Source organism: Kogia breviceps, chromosome 14 (assembly GCF_026419965.1).
Source record: "Kogia breviceps isolate mKogBre1 chromosome 14, mKogBre1 haplotype 1, whole genome shotgun sequence".
Taxonomy (NCBI): domain Eukaryota; kingdom Metazoa; phylum Chordata; class Mammalia; order Artiodactyla; family Physeteridae; genus Kogia; species Kogia breviceps.
This window is the reverse complement of record NC_081323.1, coordinates 78209237-78230669: the sequence shown is the minus strand read 5'-3', so window position 1 is coordinate 78230669 and position 21433 is coordinate 78209237. Positions and strand designations below refer to the sequence as shown.

Below are 21433 nucleotides of genomic sequence, written 5' to 3'. Positions count from 1 at the left end.
TGAGTCAAAAGTATTTGCTTTCTCAACGTTTGCATATTATAAATAAGTTAATTGATAAGTAACTTGAAGAGGGCAGCACCCGAAAGCCCTTTTTGCAGCCCACCAAAAACTTTCCCCTGGACTGACTGTTGACCTGTTCTTTGACATTCTTTGTAAGATGAGGTTCGTTCTGTCACAAATGCACTTAACTGTATAGTCAGTTCTGCTGGAACGTTACAGACGTGTTCCTGAAAAACCACTGTGCTGTGCACAGCAGAACAATTAAAACTACAGGACCTACGGGGAAAATGGGTTAGAGATGCACAAATTTCATCACTAACAGATTTTTTTTTTAAAGACGGGAACCTTACAAAAATAGTAACTTAGTTTTACACACGTTAAGTGGTTAAAAAATACGTAAGTCGTGTGGTAGTTCTGTTTTTCGTTTTTTAAGGACCCTCCATACTGTTCTCCATAGTGGCTGTATCAATTTACATTCCCACCAGCAGTACAAGAGGGTTTCCTTTTCTCCACACCCTCTCCAGCATTTATTGTTTGTAGATTTTTTGATGATGGCCAATCTGACCAGTGTGAGGTGATATCTCATTGTAGTTTCGATTTGCATTTCTCTAATGATTACTGATGTTGAGCATTCTTTTATGTGTTTGTTGGCAATCTGTATATCTTTGGAGAAATGTCTATTTAGGTCTTCTGCCCATTTTTGGATTGGGTTGTTTGTTTTTTTGATATTGAGCTGCATGAGCTGCTTGTAAATTTTGGAGACTAATCCTTATACCCTGAGAAAACCATAATTCAAAAAGAGTCATGTACCACAATGTTCATTGCAGCCCTATTTACAATAGACAGGACATGGAAGCAACCTAAGTGTCCATCAACAGATAAATGGGTAAAGAAGATGTGGCACATACATACAATGGAATATTACTCAGCCCTAAAAAGAAACAAAATTGAATTATTTGTAGTGAGGTGGATGGACCTAGAGTCTGTCATACAGAGTGAAGTAAGTCAGAAAGAGAAAAACAAATACCGTATGCTAACACATATATATGGACTCTAAAAAAAAAAAATGGTCACAAAGAACCTAGGGGCAAGACGGGAATAAAGGCGCAGACCCACTAGAGAATGGACTTGAGGATACGGGGCGGGGAGGAGGTAAGATGGGACAAAGTGAGAGAGTGGCATGGACATACATACACTACCAAATGTAAATAGATAGCTAGTGGGAAGCAGCCGCATAGCACAGGGAGAGCATAGCACAGGGAGATCAGCTCGGTGCTTTGTGACCACCTAGAGGGGTGGTATAGGGAGAGAGGGAGGGAGACAGACGCAAGAGGGAAGAGATATGGGGATATACGTATATGTATAACTGATTCACTTTGTTATAAAGCAGAAACTAACACACCATTGTAAAGCAGTTATACTCCAATAAAGATGTTAAAAAAAAAAGAAATACATAGTGCTCCAATAAATGTGGCATTTACCTTGAAAAGGGCTTGAAGTTGGCTCGTGGCTGTGGATGTTGGAAGGATTACAGCCTGTGAGTTATCGTGACTTGGTGGCAGGAGGGCTATCGGAAACCGGAGGGGAAGTCGTGGCACCAGGTTGGATGGGTGGGACTCAGGGTACGTGGTGAGCTGAGGTCACTGGTGGGGGTCTGAAGTTTGTATGTTCATTGTACCGCTGTGGACTCGGTTCAGCTGGGTGCCGTTTTCTGCATTCACCTGGGGTTTCTTGAAGACAGAATTGCACGTAAGCAAACACAACATTCACACTGGCACAAAGTCACCCTTTCAAAACAGGCATTACCGCCGCCCCAGTTTCTTCATTCTGTTATTCACTCGATCAGTGAAACATCGTTTGTTTCTTAAAGTATTCCAGCCACTGGAAATATAAAGACGCAGAAGATAGACCACCTGCTCACTCTCAAGAAGCTCCTGGTCTTAAAGACTAACATTTTTTACCAGGAGGAATGACAATAAATGTTAAAGAGGCAGACTTGACTCATCCAGCCATTTTCCAGAGTCTCCTCCAGCCAGGAGAGTATTTTATACGTCTGGTCCCTTGTTACAATTAGCAGGTTTCTCTAAAATCTGCAAGCTAGAGTTTGAATGGCTCTTACTTTTCAGTTACTGTCTGTTTAAGAGAGAGGTTTTTTAGGATCGGTGGAGCAAAGACTTGGGTTGTACCCATCCAGTTTTGGGTTTAAAAATAAAATTTCACTTCATGTGTACATGTGTGTGATTTGTTGATGGCCTTAATTGAAAATAGACTCATGTGCCAGTACAGTCACAGACCCTTGGGAGTAGAAGGCTCAGCCTTCTCTTCGATTCGTTTGAGGAAGCCAAGGCTCTGAGAGGTGAAGTGATTTACTCAGTCGCTTGGTTAATTAGTGGCAAAGCCAGAACTTGAATCCAGTTAATTTTTGAGCTATAGTATATTGCCTCTCAAAATTATGCCATAAGGGAGATATAAGTTCTGTACATGTAGGGAGAAATCTACACTGAACTTCCATTATTTCCGCTTGTCCATCTATTTATTGAGTTTCACGAATCCAGTTACTATTCATAATAGGCTTCCCATTGTTTTGTTATTGTTCTTTATAGAATCTGGTACTACACAAACTCACCAAGGTGCATCTTCTTCAGACTCTGCACTCAGTAATTACATGTCTTTGTTATGTTAGGGCAGACAGAAAATTGTGCTTCTTTGTACCTAAAAGAGATTTAAGCATTTGCCGTGAATTGATCTGGGGTTTTGAGGGGGTAAACACCCCCGGTTATGTTTGTGGAATTTGTGGTGCATTCCAGAGGATTAAGATGTCATTGCCTCTAGTCAAAACATGCTTTCTTTCCCAGTTGATGGGTTTTATTTTGTTTATATCTGTTCCCCTCATCTCAGCCCCCATCGCTGACCATTTGGAAAATTGTACCTGAAGGTACACCTTTGTGCCGCGTCCACAGTTTTAACTGGGGCGCTCATGACCCATTGGCTTTGGCTGCTTTTACTGGGGAGCAATAGTCATTTCTAGTGTTGAGGAATTTGAAGCAAAGTATTTGGGTAACACCTCCACAGATCAGGAAGAGATGGTTAAAAGTGTGGAGTGAATGATAATTTCCCCCTCCTCCTGTTTTTTGCAAGAGAAGAGATGAGTATACTTCGAGCCCTTAAGTGTTTGCAAACCATTTTCAAATTGTTCTCACTTTTTGAAAGGCCCTGGGAGATTTTTTTTTCCCTCAGGGGATATTTGAATTCTAGGCCCAATGCTTTTTTTAAAATAAATTTATCTATTTTATTATTTTATTTTATCTATTGTTTCTGACTGCGTTGGGTCTTCGTTGCTGCGCGCGGACTTTTCTCTGGTTCTGGCGAGTGGGGGCTGCTCTCCACTGTGGTTCGTGGGCTTCTCACTGCGGTGGCTTCTCTAGTTGCGGAACACGGGCTCTAGGCACGCAGGCTTCAGTAGTTGTGGTTCATGGGCTCTAGAGCGCAGGCTCCGTAGTTGTGCACATGGGCTTAGTTGCTCCACGGCATGCGGGATCTTCCCGGACCAGGGATCGCACCCATGTCCCCTGCACTGGCAGGTGGATTCTCAACCACTGAGCCACCAGGGAAGCCCTAGGCCCAATGCTTTGAAAACACCAAACTCTAACTGGAATCATTTGTCCTAAGTGTGATTGTTGGGAGAAAGTAGCTTATCGATCTGAGTCTAAAGAAACATAAAAACCAGTGTCAGTAATGAAAAATAGATCCTCCAGGGGCGAATGACTTGTGACCACTTGTCTGTGGTGAGGTGGACATGTTTCTCTGTGCAGTGGCCTCTGAAGCCACCGAGGTTACAGGCAAGCATATTCCCGATCTGGGGACGTTAGAGTAATACCCACTGTTTTATCTTGCTCTTTCTATGTTGCCTTTAAGGTCAAGACTTCAGAATGGCCTTGAGTTCTGGTTTAGGATTGAAAAGCTTCCTTGGCACCTTTAAATTCTATTAGCCAATATGGCTTCTGTGCACAAGGGCGGCTGTAGCAAGCCGACTGTTGAGTCCAACGAGGCTGCGAGGTGCATGCCATTGTTGAGACCCGCGAGAGGGTGGGACAGTCGATGAGCTGAAGAAGATGACATTGGAAACAGCAACAAGAACTCTAAGCCCCTGTCATTTAGGCTCTGGCGATCTCTTTGTGTCTTTGTTAGCTGAAGTGCCTGCGTCCCGCGTGGGAACCATCACTTGGCAGTGGTCTGCAGTCCTCAGAGGGCTGATTTTCCCCCATAGGAAGACCTTTTACCTCTCACCGAGTCAAGATCTCAGATTTAAGCGGTGCTTGTGGCCAGGCGAAGGAGCGGAGTTTATTCCAGAATCCCCCTTCTCACTGTTCTTAGGTGGACACACATATCCTGTCTTACTATCTGTGGATCATGACCCTGCAACGTCATCTCAGCGATGCATTTCCAAAGGAAAATTGTGATTTGACTATTAAATTTTCAATTTGTGAATTTTTCTTGCCGCTTTAAAAAAATTAACTCTTATCCTCAGCTTTATTGGAGAAGTCCCTATTTTGTAATCTTTATTTCATGATCTCCCAGTTTGATTTATACTGTGTGTGGGTGTGTTTCCTAGTTGTATCTGGCAGTCATAGAGATTTCTATTGTACCAGGACAAAAGCCGTCTCTGCCCCCTCAACCGCGTGTACTTTGGACTCTGTCATTGTTCAGGTACCATTCTTTCTAGCATTCTTTGCTCCTTGGTGTTTCATTGCTATGTAATTTTTCTATTAAGTTTTTAGAGGTTTTCTTTGGCTAATTTTTAAAAATTGTTTACTTTGTTTTTCATAATGAATGTATTAAACTGACTGCACAGTTATTTGACTTGGTATCCTGTTTCTGGATTTAAAGCCAGTATTCTGTTGAAAATTTAAATACTGTAGAAGGTGAAAAGTAAAAATCCTCTGCCACTTCCCCATATCTGTCCCCCAGGCTAAAAACTGTTTATATTTTCTCGTTTATTTTTTCAATACACATAAAAGTAGACTTGTACTCATAAAGATTGTAGACTACTTTATACTTACTTTTAAATTTTATTTTATTGACATATAGTTCATTTACAATGTTGTGTTAATTTCTGCTATACAGCAAAGTGATTCAGTTCTATATGTGTGTGTGTGTGTGTGTGTGTGTGTATACACACACACACACACACATTCTTTTTCATATTCTTTTCCATTATGGTTTGTCACAGGATATCGAATATAGTTCCCTGTGCTCTACAGTAGGACCCTGTCATGTATCCATCCTATATATAATAATTTTGCATCTGCTAATCACAAACTCCCCCAATCCCCTGCCCCCCTTGGCAACCACAAGTCTGTTTTCTGTGTCAGTGTGGTCTGTAGACTACTTTAGATCCAGAATGTAGACCATAGGCAAATACCTGAAGCTTTACCTACCTTTGATTATTAATATATATCTCTCTCCTTTAACATTATATGCTTTTGATTGCCCTGCTTTTTTGTTATTCAAAAATCTCCAAAACTATTAGAATCTTTTATGATTCAAAATAGAACATTAGTTTTATTATATATCGAAAATGGATCCTTAAGCTTCATAATGGCTTCCAGTTATTTTGCATTTGTTTGTGTTATATACTATTACTTTATTGCAGTATAATGTACAATTATGGAAATGACTCCGAAGAGACATGATTTTTCTGGCTTATTGTGTAATTGTTTATTGAGTATTTTTCTCATCACAGTGATTTTTTTCCCCTTTTGAATTGCATATATAAAGAAACTTGCTTAGATTTTGTAAATTGATTATTATGTGGCTAAAGAAATCAAATATCTTTCAAGCGCTCATTCTCTGGAAGGCATTGTGTTTGGGATTGAATCAATGGAAAGATTTTGAGGTCCCTCATCCTCTTCTCAGAAAACTAGTTGTATTAAAATACCAATAACAAAATTTAGCAAATGCCTGGTAAGTCCCACAGTCATTAAACATCTAGAATAGAAGTCCATCAGAGGGCTTGCGTGGTTGCCAGGGGCTGTGGTGACTGCAGAAGGGTTAGTGAGGCGGTGTGACTGAAACAGGACTTTGGCAGGTGGGATTCAGAAACTCTGGCGTGTGTGAGAATGGAGAGAGCAGAGCACGAAGCTTTTGGATGGTGGGTGGCCAGGAGCAGAGGGAAAGTGCAGCAGGGGCCATGGTGAGGGGTGGGAGTCTATTCTAGGTAAGATGAGAAGCCACTGGAGAGTTTATTTTATTTTTTAATTGAAGTATAGTTGATTTATAAGGTATTAATTTTTGCTGTACAGCAGAGCCATTCAGTTACACGTATATATATAAATTTTTAATATTCTTTTCCATTATGATTTATCATAGGATATTGAATATATCAATAGTTCCCTGTGCTATACAGTAGGACCATGTTGTTTTATATACAGAATGGTCTGTATATAAAAGCTTCCATCTGCTACCCCCAGCCTCCCACCCCCTCCCCCTTGTTCTCTATGTCCGTGAGTCTGTTTCTGTTTCATAGATAGGTTCATTTGTGTCATATTTTAAATTCCACATAGAAGTGATATCATATGGTATTTGTCTTTCTCTGTCTGACTTACTTCACTTAGTATGATAATCTCTGCTTGCATTCATGTTGCTGCAAATGGCATTATTCCATTCTTTCTTAATGGCTGAGTAGTAGTCCATTGTATATATGTACCACATCTTCTTTATCCACTCATCTGTCGATGGACATTTAGGTTGTTTCCGTATCTTGGCTGTTGTGAATAGTGCTGCTATGGACATAGTGGGGCATATATCTTTTTGCATTAGAGTTTTGTCTGGATGTATGCCCAGGAGTGGCTAGATCATATGGTAATTCTACTTCCAGTTTTCTGAGGAACCTCCATATTCCATAGTGGCTGCAGAGAGTTTTAAACAGGGGATTGACAGCATGATCTGATTTATATTTTAAAAGCTCACTCAGGCCACTGAGGAACAACAGATTCTGTAACCGTTGTTTTCTTTGTGTTAAATGGCATTATATATAAGCAGTAGTTGTACCCAGCCGCTGATTACTGTTAAGGGGGAATGAAAACAGGTTGACCTGTGGTTCTGAGCTCCAGTGATGGGGACGGAGCATCCAGCGTTGGAGTGGGAGGGGATGTGCTTGATTTTAGTCCTGTCGAGCTCGGGATGGGGATGTAGGACAGCCAGGCGGACATGGTCCTCTAGCAGTTGAAGAAGAAACAAACGGATGCCATCTTACCTTCTGTTTTGAAAACATCTCTGAGCATAAAGTTCAGGTATTTGCAGATGGGTTTAAGTCATTGTGACAGTACGTGTCCCAAGTCTCAACTTGGTTGTCTGAGAGCATTTGGAGGCACTACTGTTCTGGTGACTTCCTCCGGCTCCATCTCCATCCAAGGACAGTTATAATTTCCTGCTCTTTATTTCTAGCGGGTGATTTTAAGCATTTCAGATTGGAAAGGTGACTCAAGCAGAAAGGCAGTTTCGGAGCCCAGAGTGCTAACCTTATGCCATGGAACCCAGTGGGGTTCCAGTTTCTAATAGGCTGATGTCATCCCCGTCTTCACGGCTTTCCCAAACCTTATGGACATGTAGCTTCAGATTTTATACTTGACCATATTTCCTTCTTCTGTGCTAAACTGAGGATAGTGAAGTGATGACAAGTGATGAAATAATGGCAAATGAAAATATGGCAAGAGATTTTTTTTTTCCTACCAAGTATTTATTACATGGATCGTTTATAGAAAGTCAATTTAAGGATTGGTTGACTTATCCTTTGAAAAAGATAAAATATTTCAAATATAGGGAACAGCACAACACTCCCCACTCACTCCGTTTTTTAAAATCTCTTTCAACTTCACAAAATCACAGCTGGGAATAAGCAGATTTACTTCTTTTGTTCCTAAGGAAAGTTACGTCTATGGTCATCTGGGGTAGGGACTCTTCTTTTATAACTCTTTCAGATGTGGCATTGATTAAAATTTGTGCAAACCAAGGAGATAGTGTTTATTAATCTACAGGTGAAATGTTTTAGAAGATCGGGTTCTGGAAAGGCCAAGGAAAGTAAAGAAACGATGTTCTCCCAAGCAGTGTGGTACCAATACCTTTTTTGGGAGCTCTTGGGATCTCAGAAGTCATCTAGTCCAGGCCCCTTCCCATTCCATGACTGACTCCTCAAAACTCTTGTCATGGTCATTCAGTGCCCTCTTGGACACTTCCGGTGAAGAGCAAAAGAGAACATTAGCTTGTTTCCCTGTACGGCAGCCCAGGCTGTTTCGGGTTGAAAGTTTCTTCTACGGTTACGCTTACGTCCTTTGGTCCTGGTTCTGCCGTACCATTCACAATAGACCTACTTCCTCTTCTTTGTGACAACCATCAGGTCCTTCAAGGAGGCTCATGGCCGTGCTTTGGGCCAAGACTCTCTAATTCCCTGTCCTACACAGTGAGTGATCCCGGGAACATGCATGGAGCCAGGACGGGAAACATCACCACAAACGAGAGCTCGCTGTTCCTGGTCCTCGTGACTATATTCCATATCGGAGGTGCCTCCTGATTTGGTGGGTGATACAGCCACCGCCCACCATCCCACGCCTGCAGCAGCTTACGTGCTGGTAGAGAACCCACCCAAGGAAGAATGGAGACAGTTATTTCCAAGCGCGGGTCTTGGGAGATGGAGACACGGAAGAATTGGCAGCCTCATGAATAGCACCCCTCAGATAGGGGGCTTCCTGAGGCTCTTTAACACTCCCAGCAGTGCCACAGAGCGGTGCTTTGCAGACTTGAACGTGCACGTGGATGGGGGCTGTGAAGTTAACTTCCTGACAAGACCCTAGGTGATGCTAATACTGCCGGTCTGTGCACCACATCGGCATCATAGTATAAAACGGAGGACAGTTTGGGATCCGAAAGGCCAGAGTTCACTTAGAGAAGCTGTCAAAGGCCTCTTTTCTCTGCTCCTCCTGCTTTAACTAAAGAATCAAAGGCTCCATGATATCAGAAAAATCGAAGCCGTCACGGAGTCATTGTAGCAGCCTCTGCGGTGCTCACACGTAAGCTAGCCAGACAGATTGCAGGCTGCACAGCACCCAGGCCCCGTGGGTCAGAGCAGGTTGTTTGAACAGACTCGCAAGGAGTTTTGTGCTCCGTCCTCAGGAGCACAGACAGGCATGTCTGGATGCTGGCGGAGCGTTCATTGCCAAAGGATGCGAGACATTGTCCGAGGCAAAGCCCACTTCTCAGGGGCGACCTTTGAGATCAGGACAAGAGTGGTTCTTGGAGTCTTCCACCCACGCTCTGGGGAAACACTGCTTTTAGGATTTCTGGTGATGCTCTACTACTCACCAAGTGACAGCTGTGTGAACTGGTAGAAAAATGACTGAGGTCGCTGATGTCCCTCCTGGGTACTAACCACCACCCGCCCCGCACGCCCCGCAGCTCTCGGCACAGGGAGAGGCGGGGCGGAGCGGTCCGCGTGCTTTGGTGTCCGTGACTCTTTCTTCCCTTCCCTCCACAATAGAAAGACTTGAGTTGCCAGTGTGAGAAATGACAAAGATTTGCCTCACTCCTTCCTACTAGAGTAACTTGAGACGTTCCTTTGGATGCCCGGAGGCTGACAGGCGGGTGACTTTGAGGAAATCCATACAGGGCTGTCATGTAATGCAGGTGACTCCCTCATTTTAAAGGGATGAAGCGTGCTTGTTCTCGCAGGCTCTGCAGCAGTGTTGACCGGAACCTAGGGCAGCCTTACCTCGGCTGGCGCACCGCACACCACAGCCCTGCATGCAGAGGGTTAGGAAGAAACTTGGGGGTGGGGAGGCTTTGTGTAGAGGGCCAGGGAGCCAAGGAAAAGCCTTGGGATAGACTAGATGAAAATTCCTACCTGCCAACGTCGCGCGGACCCCACCCAGCCTCTTTACTAAACGGGTCTCAGTGATTGTCTAATCTGTGCCTGAAATCAGATGACACACGATCAGAGCATACAAAGCAGGAGGGTAGGGTGACTGATCGTATTTCAGTAGGTCTTTGGTGCTGGCGGCTTTTACCTTTGTCTTTGAGAAAACAATCTCTGGTAAAGTACAAAGTGTTGAAACTAGGGTTTAACCTAGAGCCAGTCACTTGCCAACTTTAATGGGTGCACTAAGCTCTCAAAGGGTGAATGTTATTAGCTAGATGCCTCGTTCCATGGCCCCCCAAATATCATAAAAGTATTGATACAACAGACATGCACAGATCCCAGAAAAATTGCTTATTCCGTTAAGAGACAAAATGGCAAGGACACATTACACCAAAGAATTGTTTGCTTTAGAAGGTGACCAAGGGCAGGTGACCCTCACAATTATTGCCCCTTCTGGCTGCAGACGTGAAAGCCTGAGCTGATGATATTTGAAGTTAGCAGTGGACAGCAGTACAGCAAGGAAGGCGGCAGATCTGTAAATAGATCTGTGAGCCTCTATGAGCTTGACAGCTTTTGAGTCCTCATTTGTACTTAGTAACGAAAATACAGGAAGGAGGGCTGCCTTTAGAAAGATGACATTCTTTTTTTCTCCCCCATATCCTCACTTGATTGTTCTTAATGTGAAAGGCAGGATGATTAGATACTAGGAAGACTTTTTTTTTTTTTTTAACCAAACATCTAAAGGTATAATTCATCGTCAGTGCCTTGATCCCACCTCTTGGAAAATTTCCAGAATAAGCAAAGGGTCTGTCTTCTTGTTGTCTTCGAGTGTAAGGAATGTGTCCTGCGGCTTTTACTGCAGCACTGGCCTCGCTCCGGAGCGAACATGTTTGGTTGAAAATCCTTTTAGAACCTTTCCTTGTTGGGACCCCTGTACTGATGTGCAGACACGGAAGCGTCACGTCAGGTGTTGAGTGCGCCCTGGTTTTAAGGGTAGTCGTGCTTGGGGTGAGCACACGCAGAGTCCATAGTGTCACGTGGGCACTTGGTCAACAGACGAGGCTGATGAGCACAGGCGGGGAAGCTGAGACCCACGGCAGGGGGTGGGGCCAGAGGCAGAGAGGCGCTGGCGAGGGAAGCCAGGCGGGAGGTGATCTCGGCCGGAGAGGCCTGCTGGTGAATGTTGAGGCTCGCAGGAGGACGCAGGCAGAGATGATGGGAGTGTGTCTTTGAGGCCAAAACACGAAAGCCTGGGCTGTCTCCGAAACTGGCGTTTGGCGTTTTTGCGGTGTTCTGGGAAGTGATTGGAGATTTCAGCCTTCATACCTGGTTAGGTCACGACATAGCCCAGAACACAGTTCACTTGATTTGAGCCTAAGACTGATCCCTTGGGGCCAGCGCAGCAGGAAGTGTTACAGATAAAGTGCTTTGCCGTGGATAACTCTGAATCAATAGAATGTAGTAGCCGTCTCCATGAGCTCTGGTTATCTGAGCTTCTCTGTGAACCTTGCAAATAACAAACACTGAAGTGGAAGGCCACAGGTTTCCAGACTACTGGTTCATGTGTTTTTCCTCTCTGTTCTGCGTCCTCAGCCGCCAGCTCCTGGAAGGCAGGGGCTGTTTCTCATTAATGTTTGTATCCTCAGGACCTAGCACAGTGCTGGGCATGTGAAGTGATTCGTTCTGCCTTGTATGAAATGAAAACATGAGGCGAATTGTATACGACCTTGACGTTCCTGGGTTTTTTTTTTTTTTTAAAGACTTTAATGACCCCATCTCCACCCCCAGTAGAGCACAGCCTCTTTCTCTCGTCCTGATTTTGGTCCTTCATCAAATGGTCCTTCATTGCTCTTATGTGCCAGAGGCTACAAAAGAAATAAAATGTTTGCAAGCCCAGGTTGACCTGTAAGGGTGCCTTGTGCTGTAGGCGGAAGCCATTCCCGTGGGCTCTAGTCTGAACAGCCAAGGTTGATACTCCCCCGGCAGGCAGAGTCTTCGGTTGTAAAGCGTCAGGAACATGGACATCCTCGTAAGGATGGATGCTTGTTGGTGTGAGGTTTACTAGGAATAAACCTGAATCAAATCTAAGTACGCTCGACTGCAGTCTGTTGACTTTTCTTTAACCCCTGTCAGATTAACCCCCTGTCCTAGGTTAATCTGGTAAAGTCAGTGCCATCCAAACTAGCCTCTCTAAGAACAGCAGCCTCTAATCTGTTGGGCTCCCCACAGCTTTCCCCGTGGGCTGCTGGTGTTTTGGCAGATGCAACCGCTATTCTTTCCTATTTAGGATTCTGCTTTTCCTGGGAACCCTGGAGGCCCTCAGAGGTTTGGGATGCAGACTTCAGCCCAGAGCTTAGCCTCCCAGATGGTAATTAATGTTTACACAAAATGACAAGCCCCAAATGGAATCTCTTTGAGCCCTGCCAAGCACCCATCACTCCCCTGATTGCCCACTCTTGCAGTGTTTGAAAATTAATTCGCCCTGAACAAACAGTGGGCTTCCCTCGATTTATTTGTACAGTCTCAGTGACCGAGAAGGAAGGAGCTGCAAGACCGAGTGCCATCCCTCCATTCGTTCACAAAATTGAATCTGCTGATGGAACAGACTGGTCTCTGTTGAATGATCTGAAGAAAAGAGGGAGAAGAGGAAAATAAAGAGAAGTGTAGGTTAGAGAAGGTAGATTGTTTTCGGTCAAACACCGTTGGCGTGTAGAGTTTTAGAGATGGCACCTAAAACGCGGGGAGAGTTCAGAGTATTTTGGTAAGTGAGTTCAAACGTGTGGTTTTCATTTTAGTAAAGTGTATACAAAACATGCAGCCCTTGCTGAAAAGGAGATTTTGTCTGAGGTCACAGAACAGACAACAGAAAGTGTTTAAGGAATGGATATTGCTGGTAGCTTGAAATAATTGCATGTAGATTCATAGAAATCTGATGTTTCCCTATATTTCTGGGCTGTTTGGTGTTGAACATTTCAAGATTTATTAATGTTCCCACTTTTCGATTTAAAATTTGGGTTCTTGTTCTTATTTGGCTACAATCTTCATTCTTTCTATGTGCTGAGATTTTTGTGGCTCCTCCATGGGGACAAATAAGTAGAAAAGCTAGCTAGAAGATAGAATAATGTAAAAATAGGACCTGTCCAAACATTCAGATACGGATGGATGGATGGATGGATGGGTGGGTGGATGGATGGATGGATGGATGGGTGGGTGGGTGGATGGATGGATGGATGGATGGGTGGGTGGGTGGATGGATGGATGGACGGATGGGTGGATGGATGGATGGATGGACGGATGGGTGGATGGATGGATGGATGGGTAGATACATTGCCTAATGGCCAGCGCCCCAAGGTTTTCGTGATGCCTTTCAGGCTAGTTCATATTTGCTACAATAATGACCTTATAGTGGGTAAACCCTCTTAGGGCTTTCTTATCGAGTGTAAAGACCAGAAGCACCAGTGCCTTGGGGGAGTTTGTCTCCTCCTCCTCCCACCTCCCCTCCCCCGTTCCTTCCCTGTCATCAGCATTCACCATTTCCTTTCTGTTCAAGTACACCAGTTAGAACCAGTTAGAAACATTGAGGAGTTGATGGAAGGCTAATGCATACCATATCCTATCCTCATTTCTGAGAGAAAAAGACTTATCTGTCCTCTGGGTGAAGAGCTTTTCTAAAAACTCCATCCAGTAGATAAGGCAGTTTCAAGAGACTTGAACAGTCACTTTCCTGGTTGACGTCTTTAGACGGTGGAGGTGTATTGTCCACGAAGGAACTCTTTAAAAATATAATCCCTTTCTTTTCTTTTATAATAATAATACATATTCACTATAGAAAATTTGGAAAGTTTAAAAAAGCACAAATTAAAAAATTTGAATCAATGGTTATTTCTGGCTGATGGGATTACAGTTAACATTTTTTTCCCTTCATATCAGTTTATTTTATTTTTCTTGTAGATAACAGTTAACATTTTGATGTATATCTTTCTAATCCCTTTTTTTGTACATATATGTATGCATTTATACAGATAATTTTAAGTAATGAAACCATATTGATAATAGTGCACTTTATTTTACTTAATAGTAATTTTGTCATGAAATATTTTCCATGATCTACAGTAGTTTTGGGAACACTGATCACTTACTTATTTTGCGCTATATACATTGTAGAAAGCACTTAACATGACTTTTTCGTTTCCACGACGACCCTTTCAGATAGTTATTGCATTTTTGCAGTAAGTTATTGGACTTCTAGAAACAGAGCAGCCCATCACAGGGACATAATGCATCAAATCTCAATCCCACCACACCCAGCGCCCTCTTTGTGTGATGTAAGAACTATTTTATAGCACACTTTTTTTTTTTTTTTTTTTTTGGCTGCGTTGGGTCTTTGTTGCTGCACGCATCCTTCTCTAGCTGTGATGAGCGGGGGCTACTCTTCTTTGGGGTGCGCGGGCTTCTCATTGCGGTGGCTTCTCTTGTTGCGGAGCACGGGCTGCAGTAGTTGTGGCCCACAGGCTCTAGAGCACAGGCTCAGTAGTTGTGGAACACGGGTTTAGGTGCTCTGCAGCATGTGGGATCTTCCCAGACCAGGGATTGAACCCGTGTCCCCTGCATTGGCAGGTGGATTCCCAACCACTGTGCCACCAGGGAAGTCCCTATAGCACACTCTTATTTTTTAATTTCTGGAGTGAAATATATGGTTCATATGCTTATCTGCACACATGATTTTTAAATGTATATAAAGCCTTTAATGAAACGTAAAGGAGAAACAAACAGAAGGTAGTTTATAATAGCATAACATGTTTTAAGTACATAGATGCCTGTTTGCATTAGAAGACAACGGAAGGTCAGATGCTTGAATCTGTACATAGAAGCACGGCTGTCGTGGTAATTCACATACCAGGATCAACCTTACCACTGATGTCATGATTTTCCCAAGTGATGAACAACTCAACAACAAGACATAACACAGCAGACGCAACAACATACAATAGTTGCATTCTTAGAAAACCCAGTGTGTATTAAAGCCATGTGGAAAATTATTTTGTCTTTCTTTGCAAAAACAGGTTCTAGGTTTTTCAGCTGCACAAATGTTCAGTGGGACTTTAGAAAGTGAACCAAGATATTGTGTGTGGTTTACCTTCATATCATGGTACATCTAATGTCCAGGAGAGCCATTAAATACCCTCCAGTCATTGTGACAGCCGGACATACTCCAACAAACTTTGAAAACTCCCCCAAGGGGGGTGGTCTCCTCGAAGAGCTGCCTCTTGCATGGCTTAACCTTTAACTTCCTCTCTTTCTCTCCCCTCCCCCTCCATCCTCTCCTCCCCACTCCCCACCCCGCCCCATTTATTTATTTATTTATTTACTTCTTTATATTTATTTTTTGAATCATAAAACACCCTAGAACATAGATTCTCAAAGCATTTGGAGGGGGTATGTTTCTGCAAGTTTATAGGCCCTATAATTTTCTTGTTAGGTTCGTTCCCAAGTGTTACATGATTTTGGTTATTGTAAAGGGTATTCTTTTTTTATTTTATTTTCTCTTCACTATTGCTGGTGTGTAGGAAAGCAACTGATGTTTGTGGCTTTTCTTTATTTGGATACCTTACTCAGCTCTCTTATTAGTTCTCATGTTTTTTCAGCTGCTTGTCTATGTTTTCCAGTGAGATAATTATATTTTTTGTAAATAATACTTTTGCCTCTTCCTTTGGTTGTAGGTTTGCTGTTGGTCTTCAATTTAAATGACAGGAATCGTTTGCTTCCTATAGGTTTAGTCCACATTGTCTATAAAACAAAATGCACCTGGTACCTTTTTTTGGTTGAGGGGCTGTTGATATGGAGTCATTTTTCAGTTTACTTTTATGATCGGGTTTGTTTTAAGTCAGTTTTAGTAATTTATATCTTTCATAAAATCCATTTTATTTGGGCTTCCCTGGTGGCGCGCAGTTGGTTAAGAGTCCCCCTGCCGATGTAGGGGACGTGGGTTCGTGCCCCGGTCCGGGAGGATCCCACGTGCCACGGAGCGGCTGGGCCCGTGAGCCGTGGCCGCTGAGCCTGTGCGTCCGGAGCCTGTGCTCCGCAACGGGAGAGGCCACCACAGTGAGAGGCCCGCGTACCACACACACACAAAAATCCATTTTATTTTAAAAGTTATTAGTAGACACGTGTGCATTCTATTTTCTTACTTCATATAAAATATACTCTCCGTGCCTATTAGTCGTACTACTATTCAAATTCCCAGTTTTGTTCGCTTTGCTTTTTTTCCCGTCGTTCAGACTGTTTTTAAACGTAAGACCAGTTTTAAAATTTTTAATAGGTAACATGATCACAGGATTCAAAAGTATAAATATGCATGTATGTAGACAGTAAAATATCTCCCCCTCCCCCAGTTCTCTGTCTCTCCAGTTCTCACTCCTCCTCAAGCCCCCAAACAGGTAACTCACTGCTATTGGTTTCTTGGGTATTCTTCCAGAGCTGCTTTATATATAAAGTAAAAATTAATACATTTTCTTCCATTTTTTATAAAAGCTGGCATATGCTCTATGGACATATGGAGCTCCTCATTCACTTGTACAGCTGCAGTCTTTTCCACTGCATGGATGTACCAAATACATTGCAACCAGAATCCTAATGATTACATTTGGGTTGTTTCCAAACGGGCAATTCAAATCATGATGTTGTTCCACTGTGTTTATAGACCAAATTCTTACTCATCAGGTCAAGGGAACTCCATTCGTTTTTTAGCTAAATGTTGCCACATTGCCCTCCACAGAGGTTATAGGGTTTATATTCAACTAGTAAAGTAAAAGAGAGTCCATTTTGCCCAGGGAACTTGTATCCAATTTGAAGTAAAATCAAGCACATTTTTCCTAATCTACCCTTACGATTTTTTTTTTTTTTTAAGTATTGTGTTTGAGTCAAGTTTGTTGAGATATAATTACATGCAGTACATTCAGCCTTTTTACTGTATAGTGGAATTCAGATTTGCATATCTTTTATTTATAAGCATGATGTTATTTTTATAAACACAAAAGAGAAATTTTTAAACCCCAAAATGTAATGAAAAAAGCTTCTAAATAAGACTAGTCAATTTGCACGTTCTTATTTCTTTCGCCTCAGCACATTTCATCCTTTGGCAAATTCAGAGCGCACTGAGCAATACAAAAAAAAAATTTGTTTTTTAATGTGTTCTTGCCAATTTTGGAGAAGCTCAGTAAGACAGGTGGGCTGTCAGGACGGAAGAGCTTAACTGGGAAGATGCATTTATTGGATAATTGAAAGGAAAAGGAAATGCGTTGCCCATTAGCCACAAAAATGCATGATGCCTAGTCTGTGCCTCGCGAGACCCGTGCAAAATGGGGGGGGGGGGTCGTGAAACTGTTTCAGCCCCAAAGTTCTTACCAGCCTTCCAACCTGTCGGCTGCCTTGGTCAATAGGTTGGGGTGCCAGTGTTGATGGATTGCCGATAGCTTTCAGATTGAGCTGAAAGGCCGTGTTCCAGCGACAATTTGTAGCTTTCCTAACCCTTTGCACTGTCTGATGGTTCTTAAATATTTTAACTGAATCCTGGATTTATCATTACCTGTCTTGTGTTAGGGGGCAGCATTGTGTAAATCATAGAAAAGTCACTTAGTGGTGGCAGAGTTGGCACTAGAACTCTGCTGTCTGGTTTATTCAACAGCAGAAGCAAGTTCCTTAACTCCTCTGGGCTTATTCCCCATCTAGTCGAAGAGGGTTGGATAACACGCTTGCCTGCTACTCACAGAACGGTCTAAGCGTCAGCATCACCTGGGAAATTCTCAGAATGGGAGACTCTGGAGCCCTGCTCACCCCCAAAGCTGCTGAATCCGAATCCGCATTTGAATCTGATCTTCAGGGGTTTCATACACACGTTAAAGTTTGAGAAGTGCTGGGATGGTCTCCCAGATTCTGGTCTTCCTCCAAAATTCTGTGATTCTCGGTTTCCCAAGCCAATGGCTCCCTACAAATTTGTAGGGTTCGCTAGAGAGGTTTTGGTCTTGCCGGTGTACCTCGTCGATCATCACGGATGGCAACGCCGCCACAGTCTCAGCACCGCTCCTCTGACTCTCTAGCTGGGTTTGGGTTGGTCCTGAGACAGTGGGACAGCAGAGGAAACATGAGCGCCAACTCTGCCTTTACGGAGCCTTGGGAAGCAAGCCCAAGCCGGTACTGTGCCTTCCTTTTTTGTGCTGTTAGGATTTCCGGGGTATTAGCGCTCTCTGCCCCAGACCTAACTAACCAGCCTGCATTGTGTGAAGCCTGTGGTTTTCAGTGAGCTCGTATAATTGCTTGCTATGGAAAATCTTGTGAAAATGATAGAAAAAAATGAAAAAGGAGCAGAGCCAGGATCCCTAGAGCTGGGTGTCTGCAGATAAAGGGTCTTCCTTTGTGTTGTAGGAGTTCTTCTTGTGGCTGAAGGGGGTCTGTATCCACATCAGGAGTCTCGTTGTTCTCTCTCAGCCCTCAGGTTTTGGAAATTCATAAAATGTCAGCTTATCATAAGCAAAGATCTTCCTAGCAAGTTTCTGAAGACAGCACTGGAGAGAAATGTGTGTGAGTAGGATGTCAGAAGTCTAGAGTTGCTTTTCAGCAGATGCATCAGATGCTTTATCCTTTCCTACCTGAGCCATGTGAAGAGGCGGCTTTCTTGGCATCCTGTTTGTGTAATTGTTCCACGCTGTCTGTGGGACTTGAGGATAGCTGAGTTCGTGTTAGCTAAAAACGTGGTTTGCTTTTAAACCCACCATTTGTTTCTGCTTTTGTGCATATTACAGGTTTGATCTGTTTTACCAAAAGAACACGAAAATAATGGATTGCTTTGATGCAAATTCCAGGGAAGAAAAAATGACGTGTGTATACGCAAGAGGACATCAACAGAAATTAATAGGACCAGTGAGAATACCATGTATTTTTCATACTTGATAACAGTGAGATTAGAAGAGAAAGTTCATGTCCAAAGTAGTTCATTTAGGAATACCCTGAAACACCACCCTCATTTCAGAGAGTATTGTGATCTATTCTCTTCCAGTTTGTAAGCTGTGTAATAATAAAAGGATGGATTTTTTTTAAGCTCAAAAATGCAGGAAAGGTAATTTTTTCCCTGCGATGTATACAAAAGTATTTACTCATAAATCGGTCCACCTCTTTCTATTTAATGCCATATTTGTCTTTCATTATTCTGTTAGAGGATTGTATGGAGTTTGACTTATGGGGTAATCAGGTGACCCCTATACTAGATGTGGCATGGATCTTTTGACCTTTGGAGGGACGCGTATCTTTTCAATTCGTATAGGAGCATCTGTTGTCTACATTTCATTAGTGACTGTAGAACTTGACTTACATTTCACATCTAGGCTTGGTCTCAAGTCCAGCATCACACCCCTTGTCCTCACTTGGCTAAGGACTCCTCCAGTGGTCCAGAGGGAATTTTTTTTTTTTTTTTTTTTTTTTTTTTTTTTTGCGGTAGGCGGGCCTCTCACTGCTGTGGCCTCTCCCGTTGCGGAGCACAGGCTCCGGACACGCAGGCTCAGCGGCCATGGCTCACGGGCCCAGCCGCTCTGCGGCATGTGGGATCTTCCCGGACCGGGGCACGAACCCGTGTCCCCTGCGTCAGCAGACGGACTCTCAACCACTGCGCCACCAGGGAAGCCCCAGAGGGAATTCTTTAAGAACTCAAGCATGTATAGTTGACAGTAGATTGGTCTAAATTCATGTTTGCACCTTCTGTCTCAAACTCTGGGATCATCGGTAGGAGTAGAAGGCCTCAGCAGTAGGAGGCCTGACGTTTGACCGGAAGTTTAGCCCTTGCTAAACAGAAAATTATTTCTCCAAATGTCAGGTGGGCTCCATCAGTCAGAATGGAAAGGTGGAAGGAGGCCAGGCCGATAAGAGACATCTGTGGGGCTAAATAACTTTTGCTTCGTGTGCTACTGCAAACACTTCTCCTCTGTGTAGTCAAGAAGTATATTTGTTTTAAAAGGAGAATCAACTTGTTGGCTCTTGTTTCTGAATTTTGCCGCACAAAAGGCTTTCTCAAGGTTAAGGGAAACATTCGCTTTCAGAGTCTGGTGGCTTCAGCCGCTTCCTGGAAGGCAGCCTTCTCTGGCTGGTGGGCCTTTCTCCCCCAGGGACACGGCTGCTCCCAGCGGTAAAGACAGGACAGCACCGGGGACGGCCCAGTGGGCACAGATGACCCGGGCCCGGCGTTGGCTTCCACTCACGCGCCTGCCTGTGCTTCTCTCTCTGCTCCCCCCGCACAGATCCGGAGCTCGGTGTCGGCGCGCTACCCCAACACGACGGCCGCGATGCGGGGCCCATTGTCCCCAAGATTTCGGGTCTAGAGAGGAGCCAGGAGAAGAGCCAGGACTGCGGCAAAGAGCCCATCTTTGAGCCCGTGGTGCTGAAGGACCCCCGCCCTCAGGTCCCGCCGCCGCCGCCCCAGCCCCAGGCGGAGCCCCCGCCCCGAGCGCCTTCTCCGGACCCCGCCTCGGGGCCTCGCGCCGAGCCCCCGCCGCCGCCCCCCCCGCGCCCCGGCGCCCAGCCTCCGCCCGCGCCCCCGGAGGCCCCGCCGCAGCCCGCGCCGCCACCGCCGCCGCCGCCGCCAGCGCCCCGGCCGCCCCGGCCGCAGTCCCCGGGGCCGCTGCCGCCCCAGGCCCTCCCGCCCGCGCCGGCCCACCCCTCCGCCCAGAGCCTCCCCCAGCCGCTGTCCGCCTACAACAGCAGCAGCCTGAGCCTCAACAGCCTCAGGTGAGCCGCTGCCCGGCTTCGGTCATCTTCTGCGGGACGGGCAGCTGGCGTTGGGAGCGCGGCGCCCGGGGGCTGCGCTTTGCTGGCGGAAAAGCTTTATCGCAGCGAGGCGGCGACGCAGCTCAGGCCCCAGAGGGACAGGGTCTCCTGGGAGCAGGGCGGGACGGGTTGGGTGGAGGATGGGTGGTGAGGACGTTGTCAAGAGCTAAGTATCTACGGAGGCTCCTGAGAGAGTGAAGGCAGGAAGGAGAAGGTTCAAGGAAGGGAGAGTTGAGTTGAGGGCTCTGTGCCCGGAGCCCCGCCGGTTCCCCGCTCAGAGGCAGGGAACGGAGGAGAGCCAGGGAGATGGTGGAATGTTGAGAGTCTTAGAAGGAAAGCTCTTTGCGGCCACCCCCACCCCCCACCGTCACATCTCCCTGCAACTCCAGGGGCGGGAAGATGGGGACCAAGGAGTAATCTGGTTTGAGGAATTTCCACTGTGATTTCCTTCCTCCGGGTGGGTCACAGAGGTAGAGAAGAGACACGCCAGGTTTAGGGAGAGAGAAGGGTTCCTCCCTGGAGATCCAGGCACTCTTCCGTCTTGCCTTTGCCAGAGTACAAAGGGAAGTTTACAAGGTAGCACAAGGAGACGTGCAAAGGAAAGGGAAACAGGGACCCAGGGCGCAAAGCCCAGTGCTGCCCACCCTGGCTGGTCCCCAGGGGTTGTGATTCTCAGCCCCTGCGCTTGGTGACTTTGATAGTGTTTTCCTTGTG

General features: G+C 44.9%; 1 protein-coding gene across 4 annotated transcripts in view; it reads left to right on the top strand.

Annotated features, from left to right (window-relative positions):
- The window catches only part of AUTS2 (activator of transcription and developmental regulator AUTS2), a 1125017-nt gene that overhangs the window by 1075997 nt on the left and 27587 nt on the right, over positions 1 to 21433 (top strand). For 3 of the 4 annotated variants that reach the window (XM_067012189.1, XM_059038420.2, XM_059038419.2), the window contains exon 7: positions 20194 to 20680. The exons of the other annotated variant lie outside the window; for it this stretch is intronic. In XM_067012189.1, coding sequence (XP_066868290.1) covers positions 20194 to 20680 — 487 coding nt within the window. The remainder of the gene's footprint in view (positions 1 to 20193; positions 20681 to 21433) is intronic. 4 annotated transcript variants of the gene reach the window in all.